Source organism: Elephantulus edwardii, unplaced genomic scaffold (assembly GCF_000299155.1).
Source record: "Elephantulus edwardii isolate Elephantulus edwardi_28Jun2011 unplaced genomic scaffold, EleEdw1.0 scaffold00129, whole genome shotgun sequence".
Lineage (NCBI taxonomy): Eukaryota > Metazoa > Chordata > Mammalia > Macroscelidea > Macroscelididae > Elephantulus > Elephantulus edwardii.
In genome coordinates, this window is record NW_006399879.1 from 7,126,066 (window position 1) to 7,134,422 (window position 8,357).

The 8,357-nt window shown below is 53.7% G+C and overlaps 1 protein-coding gene across 1 annotated transcript in view; it reads right to left on the reverse strand.

The window, feature by feature from the left end:
* The window catches only part of CPZ (carboxypeptidase Z), a 17,994-nt gene extending 16,574 nt beyond the window's left edge, over positions 1-1,420 (reverse strand). Inside the window, exon 1 of the mRNA XM_006893621.1 lies at positions 1,051-1,420. Within this exon, the coding sequence (XP_006893683.1) occupies positions 1,051-1,411 (361 nt within the window). The 5' untranslated portion in view covers positions 1,412-1,420. The remainder of the gene's footprint in view (positions 1-1,050) is intronic.
* Between the last annotated feature and the right edge of the window lie 6,937 nt (positions 1,421-8,357).

Consider the following 8,357-nt stretch of genomic DNA (forward strand, 5'->3'; position numbering starts at 1 on the left):
CCCCAGGCACTGTCCCCTCAGGGTACTGTCCCATGTCACTGTCCCCTCAGGGCACTGTCCCTAGGGCACTGTCCCTCCATGTTCCTGTCCCCCCAGGGCATGGTCCCCTCAGGGCACTGTCCCCTCATGTCACAGTCCCCCCAGCATCCTGTCCCCCCAGGGCACTGTCCCATGTCACTGTCCCCCCAGCGTACTGTCCCCAGGGCACAGTGAGTGGGATCTGCACGGCAGCAGTAGGTCATCATCTGACCCCTGGCGGAATGGTGATTAAATGCTGGTCTGTTAATGGTAGGTCTGCAGTCTGCACCCAGCAGCTGCACTGTGGGCAGAAGCCGTGGCATTCAACGTCTGCAAACATCACAGAAACGTACCGCGTGGCGCCTGCCTCACAGCTGACCCCTCACTGCATTTCCAAAGTGTGGGTCACTCAGGAGGAGACCGTCCATTCTTCCCCTCCAGGACCGGGCAACCTCTGGTTAACAGCACAGTCCACCACGGACCACCCCACCAGGGATCCTTCCCAGCTGGGAACCCCATCCCACAGGGTCACTGAGTCAAGACAGATGGCCGCCTCTCTGGGTGTCTGCTTTCCTTGACGGAGAAGATCAGCTGCCCTGTGTCTCCTCCCATGGGGCCTCCAGTGGCCTCATTGGTTGGTAGGTGAGCTGCTCACCAAAGGCACGCCTGTCCGGTGGTTCAAATCCATTCTAAGCCACCAACTGCTTTGAGGGCCAAAGATGGCCAGTCGTCTGCCGTGCTAATTACAGGCTGCTGGAGGGTCAGCTATGGATCAGTTGCCACTCACCGAAGTCATAAAAGGCAGTGACTTTGACTCTGTAAAACTCTGACCTCCTCCTCTACCACCTACAGCTGTGGAAACCCACCAGATGGTCCGCTGTGAGTGGGACCAGCCCCTCAGTGAGGGGTGGGTTAACCGGTGGGTGCACAGGAGAAGCACATCCGCGGCCGCTGAGCCAGGCTCACTGGATGGTGGTAAGGAGGGGACTAAGGTCCTGCTCGGTCCCCCTGGGTGCCCAGCCCCCCACTCACCACGCAGCTTCTCCAGGGGGTCAAAGCAGCCCTCCTCCACCTGGGCGAAGTAGCGGGAGCAGTCCAGGAAGTAGGGCCAGGCCATGTCGATGGCATCGAAGGCTGGCTGGCAGGCCCCCCGCAGGCCCTCACACACGTGCCGGCAGGGCCTCCAAGGGCGGCCATCCTCACAGCGAGGGGCCAGCACGGCACAGCCCAGCAGCCGCAGGTCGGGGTTGCACTGGCCTTCCAGCAGGTGGGACAGCACGCTGAGCAGGATGTACTCCGTGCTGGCCTCCACGGCGTCCCGGGACCGGTGCTCCAGCAGCGTGGGGAAGGCCGTCTGGTTGTAAGGGACGTCACCACAGGTATGGAGCTGCATGTCCACGCAGGTGGCTGGAGGGAGGCAAGATGGCCGTCACTGCCCCATCTGACATGCAGCGGCTTCACAGACTGGCAGGGGAGGGACAGGGCCAGGGCTACACAGGGCACCCCAGGGAACAGAGAGCCTATGGCCACTCACTGGGCTGGCTCTGAACCCCCACCAGCAGAGGCACCGTGGAGGTCTCTCTCTACGTCTCAACGTTCCCATCTACAAGATGGGTGCACACAACCTGCCCTGCTGGTCAATGTGAATGCCTGGGGGTGCAAACATTCACTCCCCCAACTGTGGGCTCACAAGGGGTGTACCTGCTCACTCTGTGGACTGTGGGCTCACCTGGGGGGGGTGCATCTCCTCTCCCCTGACTGTGGACTCACCCGGGGGTGCAAATGCTCACTCTCCTGACTCAGGGCTCACCTGAGTAGTGCAAATGCTTCCCCAACTCTGGGCTCCCCAGGAGCGCATCTGCTCACTCCCCCAGCTGCAGCTTAAGTGTGTGCAGAGCCCCCTCAGAGGAAGCCCCCATGCCCTCGTTCAGAGCAGCCAGTCACTACCACCCCTGAGGAGAGCTGAGTGACTCCAACACCCGGGCAGTCAACACCCAGGCGGTCATGAGCTGGAGCTGGAGGCACCAGAATCCCAGAAGCAAGTGTCCGGGCACTGCTCACACCACCTCACTGTGCTGGTGGCCGCAAGGCGGGAGGTCCAGTTCACCCAGAGGCTCCTGGAGGGATGGCTGGTGAACTACTTGGAAAACTGGCCACTGAATACCTTGTGGCCTCTGACACCCAGGGTGACTCATCTCATGGGAAGGGGACCTAGGGTCTCCCCTCAACTCAAGGGACAGTGCCTGGGTGTGGTCAGTTTAGCAGGCGTCACTTCCAGGCACTCCCCACCAGCACTGGACATCGGGCACTAGTGGAGGGCTGGGTGAGCCGTCGAATTGGGTCCAGCTCACGGCAGCTCCAGTGCGGGGCTGCCCCCAGAGTTTCCTCAGCCCTCCTACTTGCAGGCGCTTCCTCCACAGAGCCACTGGGGGCTTCACACCACTGGCCTCTGAGTGAGCAGAGAGTACTTTAACAGCTGTGCCACCAGGATCCACGGAGGTGCTAGAGCAAAGTAAGATTAAAATCTTTGTGGAGCAGGATGAAAACAGGCTTCCGAGAGCTCATCACTTCAGAAGGGGCGGCCAGCCTGCTCCTGCTCTGCCTCGGTCTGCAAGCTCACTGACACCTGTCCAGCACAGGTGACCCTGCTGGTGTCTGAAGTATGAGCAGCGCCACTTCCAGCCTTAAAGTGGCATGCAAGCCATCACACGACGACAAATGGCAGTGTCCCGCGGACATCTCCCACAGATGGCCAATGGAGCAAGCACGTCTGTCCTGGAGGAATCGTGACTGTAGAGCCCTACAGAGGAAGAAACGGCGAAATCTGTCCCACACACTCCAGGCCTGCTGCCAGGAGGGGCTAGGGCTGGCAGAAGGACACCATGCTGGGAAAAGTGGGGGGTCAGCAAAGGAGAGGAAGATCCTCAACAAGCCAGACCAGAACAACAATGGAAAACAGAGGGTGTGAGGCTGATGCAGGCCCAGACAGGGTTCTGTCTCCAGCTGTCCATGGGGTCCCCATAAGTCAGAGCCAATCCAGCAGCACCTGACGACAGCAACACGTTCCCATTAAACATTCCAAACACAGAAGTGAGAGGCAGACGTTCTAACAGAGCACAAACAGCCAAGGTAGGCAGGCTGGTCCAGAGGGAAGCCTGTGGTCAGGATGGGGACAGGGAGGAGACAGGAAGAAGTCAGACGAAATGCCCAGTCACATGCTGGGCTTGCACCTCCTTCCATAAAGTGACAGGAGGCATCGCTGACCCTGGCACCCCTCCCCCTCCCCGTCCTTCCCAGCATTGGCGGCCACAGGTACCACAGGTACTGACGCTCCAGCATGACCAGCTCCTGTACACACACACACACACACACACACACACACACACACACACACGCACCCAGCAGAACACAGGGAGAGCGAAGACCACTCCTGAAGGATCTGGAACTCTGTGGCCAGGAAGTATGGCTGTAAATTCAGACACAGAGCTGGAAAGGGACTGTGGTGTGTGCTGAAGGATTAGAGGCCAAAGCTACTACGAACACAGGAGAGTCGTCATCAGGTTGCTGCTAAAATGAACTTCACTGGCTTCTCACTCTTTCTTCAACCGTTGGCAGCTCTGGCCCGGCAGGAAGTCCACCCATGACGGTGCTGTCCCTCGACCACAGGGTGGCACTGTGGTCAGCGTTTCTCCAACTGAGGGGCTGCGATTTCAAGCTGAAAGGCAGCTCCCTGCCCAGTTCAGCCAGCAATGGTGTCCCCCAGTCCACCCCCACCACCAGGTCCTCAGCGGTCCCGCTGCCCATAGGTGACCTCGAATCTGCTCAGCCTCAGAGACCTTACGAGCAGTGGAATGAAGCCCAGCCGGTCAGGTGTTTGCCACCTCCGACCCCACTGTAACCGTGCTGTCAGTTCATCTCACTGAGGGCCTCTGTCTTTTCCACTGGCCCTTAGACCCTCCCCCAACTGACTGAAACCTTGAACAAAATCAAAGGGGTCCAGCCACCTGCCTGTTGAAGAAGAAAGAGTCCTTCTCTGAAACTAACATGAAACCTTCCAAGAATCTGAGTGCCCCATCACACGCTTGTATGTTTTGTGTTGTGTCTGTTGTGTGTTATGTCTGTGTGCATGTAGAGCTCTATGGGTGTGCATGCTCTGTCTGTCTATACATAGCTGTACACGCGTACGTGGATGTGTTATGTCTGTACATATGTGCGCATCTGTGTACTTCAGGTATGTGTATACCAGCATGTTACATATGTCTGTAAAATGTCTTCCTAGACTCCAGCTGTCAGTGTGGATCACATAGACTCCAGCTGTCAGTGTGGATCACATAGACTCCAGCTGTCAGTGTGGATCACATAGACTCCAGCTGTCAGTGTGGATCACATCTCAACATCAAGAAAACCCTCATCATTTGATCAATAAGCACCATGATACATGGAGAGAAGACTGAAACTGTCAACAAATTCACTTCACCCAGATCCACAATGAGGAGACATACAGGTTTAGGCAAGTATGCTGTCAGGGACTTCTCAGAAGGGGGTGGGGGTGGGGGTGGTGTTTTGCACAGCCAAGTTGCCTACAATTCATAGCGACCCTATACACAACAGCTCTGAACCCTGTTCTATCCTGAGCCAATCTCACTGCCTCAAACTCACCTACCTTTGTTACCCTAGTTACTATGCCAATCAATCACGTCCAGCATCTTCCTCTCCTGCTCTGTCTCTCCACTCTTCAGAGCATGATGTCCTTCTCCAAGGACTGGTCTTTCCTAGCAACGTATCCAAAGTATGTGAGACATAGCTTCAAAATCCTTGTCTCCAATGAATAACTTGGCTTCATCTCTCCAGGACAGACCTGTTAGTTCTCTTGAAGGTCCATGGTAAGTTCAGTACTCTTCTCCAGCACCATAGCTCAAAGGCTTGAATTCTATTTCTGTCATCTTTGGTCATTGTTCAGCTCTCTGATACATAACAGGTAATTGTGAAGACCATGGCCTGGATTAGGTGCACCTTAGTCTCTAGACTGACATCATTGCTCTTTAGCACTTTGGAGAGGTTCCTGACAGTAGGTTTTTCTAATGCAACTTCTCTTTTGATTTCCTGACTGCTGGTGCCAAGAGTGTTGATTGTGGAATCAAGTAACCTGAAATTATTAACAACCTCAATCTCTTCTTCCTCTATCATGATGCTGTCAATTTGTCCAGTGATAAGAATCTTCATTTCCTTGATATTGAGCTTCAATCCATATTGCAGCCTACAGTCCTTCATCGTCTGCAGCAAATCCTTTAGGTCCTCCTCAGTTTCAGTAAACAAGGTTGTATCATCTGAGTAGAATAGATTGTTGATGAGTCTTCCTCTAATACTGATGCCACATTCCTCCTCATAGAGCCCAGCCTCCTCAATGATCTAGATTGAAAAGGCATGGGGACAGGACGTCTCCCTGACACACACCTTTCCTGATCCTAAACCATGCAGTGTTTCCTTGGTCTGTTCTGATGACTGCCTCCTGGTCCAAATAGAGTTTTCGCATAAGCACAACCAAGTGTTCTGGGATGTCCATTCTTCTCAACGTTACCCACAATTTGTTGTGATCCACACAGTCACAGCCTTTGCATAGTCAATGAAACACAGATAGACATTCCTCTGGTATTCTTTGCTTTCAGCCAAGATCCATCTGACACTGGCTGTAACATCCCTAGTGCCATGGCCTCTTTTAAACCCAGCTTGTATTTCTGGTAATTCTTTTTCAATGTACTGTTCCAATTGGTTTTGGATGATCTTCAGCAGGATTTTGCTTGTGTGTGGTATTAGTGATATTGTTCAAGAATTCCCACGCTCTATTGGGTCACCTGTTTTTGGAATGGGAATAAATATGGATCTCTTCCAGTAAGTCAGCCAGGTAGCTGTCCTTCAGATTTCTTGGCATGATCTGGTGAGGACAGACAGGGTTGCATCAGTTTGTTGAAATATGTCAATTGGTTTTCCATCAATTTCCGGGGCCTTGTTTTTTGCCAGTTCCTTCAGAGCAGCTTGAACTCCATCACCATTGCCTCTTCATCACATGTTATTTCATAAAATTCTTCAGCGTCAGCCAATTCTTTTTGGTACCGAGACTGTACTCTTTCCATCTTCTGTTATTGCTTCCTGGATCACTCATCCCACTCAAAGCACCCTTAAGTATTGACACTCAAGGCTGGGGTGTGTTCTTCAGTTCCTTCAGCTTCAGAAACGCCAAGCAAGTTTGGCCCTTTTGATTTTCTGACTCCAGCTCTTTGCACATTTCATTGCAATACTTTGCTTTGTCTTCCCGTGCTGCCCTTTGAAATCTTCTATTCAGCTCCTTAATTTCTTTATTTCTTCCCTTTGCTTTGACTTATTGGCACTGTAGTGCAATATTCAGGGGCTGTTCTGACATCCACCTGGGTCTTTTCTTCCTCTGTCTTTGTAATGACCTTTCGTATTCTTCATGGATGATTTCCTCTCTAAACTCATCTGATTTTTACTCGAACCTATTCCTGAGGTGGTGACAGGGTCTTAAATTCAAGTGGGATCGACTTAAGATCACATTTTGTTTCTTGTGGGTTTGATTTTTCTTTCGCTTCAGTTTGAATTTGCAAAGGAATAGTTGATGGTCTGTCAGTTTGAAGATTAAGGTGCTCCTGACTCAGGCCATGGTCTTTCTGATAACTGGCTGTGTGTCTGAGCTGGACACTGAGAAAGGATGACAGGAGAACTGATGCCCTTGGACTGTGGTGTTGGAGAGGAGTGCTGAGCATCCCGTGGACGGCCACAAACACCTTCTGGGAGAGGGAGCGGCCAGAATGCTCCTTGGGGCAAAGATGGCGAAGCTTCATCTCATGGACTTTGGACATGTTACTAGAAGAGGCTGTTCCTCGTAAAGCGACATCTTGCTCCAAAAGGTAGAGGGTCATTGAAAGAGGGGAAGACCCTCAATGAGATGGACTGGCACAGTGACCGCAGCAACGGGCTCAAGTGTGTCAGAGAGGACGAGGGTGGCGCAGGACAGCACGGGTTCAGGGCTGCTGTTCACAGGGTCATTATGAGTCATAGTTAACTCAGGGACACCTAACAACACGATTCATCTCATTCCTAAAACTGTCTCTTCTTCAAGCCTTGCATGCACCCACCCATCACAGAGTCCCAAATATCATTCTTGTTTTGGTCAGATGATGGGGTCATCGCAAGACAGCAGCTCAAAGAACGCAAAATCCAAGCTACAGCTGCCAATCTCATCACCCAGACAAGGCTCTTGCCGTCACGCCTGGGAATACGCCTCAGCCAATCAGGCTTTCAAAGGACTGTTGAGGCCTTTACCCACTTCCGCTTTCACAGGACCGACCGGCGGTGATCACGGTCTGTTCCCTGGAGGGACTGGTGTGTATCCTTGCTCAAGGCAGACACTACCAGGCAGTTAAACCGTGGCTGGGGCAAGCCTGCCCTCCTTATGCTGACCTCCTTCCAGCTGCCTGGTGATGGGGACACGCAGTGCATGGGGACAATTATCAAGACAATCTGCTGTGTCACAACAACTTGGCAACGTCCAGATCGCCCCTATCACTCACCATGTAGAAAGAACAAATGAGACCCTAACAATGGAAGTCCCCAAGCTCTCGGGCTCACGGCATCTGCCCTGGGCTGAAGCACAGCCTTCGGGGCTCACGGTTGTTCCGCTCCCACATCATGACATCTCCAAGGCTCACAGGGTGCCTCCACTGACACCTGACACAGACCCACCATCACAGAGGCCGCCGCTCAGCACTGCCAAGAGCACCCCAGGCTCATCCCTGCTAAGAGCAAGAGGCTCTCCAAGCCTCTGCCCAAAAGACATGCCCCAGTATGCCAAACCAAGGGGGGAAATCAGAATAAATTAGCACTTGGGTTCCACACAAAGGACCTATCCAGATGTCACTTCCCACACCACAGCTGAAGTCAGCTCAACTCGGATCCCCTCAAAGAGCGCACCCCTCCCCATGGACAGGCCGCTCCCCACAGGACCAGGTCACCCCCCACAGGACCAGGTCACTCCACGCAGGAACAGATCACTCCCCACAGGGACAGGTCATCCCCACAGGGACAGGTCACCCCCCACAGGGACAGGTCACCCCCACAGGGACTGGCCACTTCCCAGGGACAGGCCACTCCCCACAGGGACAGGCTGTTCCCCACAGGGACAGGTCACTCCACACAGGGACAGGTCACTCCACACAGGGACAGGTCACCCCCACAGGGACAGGTCACCCCCACAGGGACAGGTCACCCCCACAGGGACTGGCTGCTTCCAATGGACAGGCCTCTCCCCACAGGACCAGGTCACT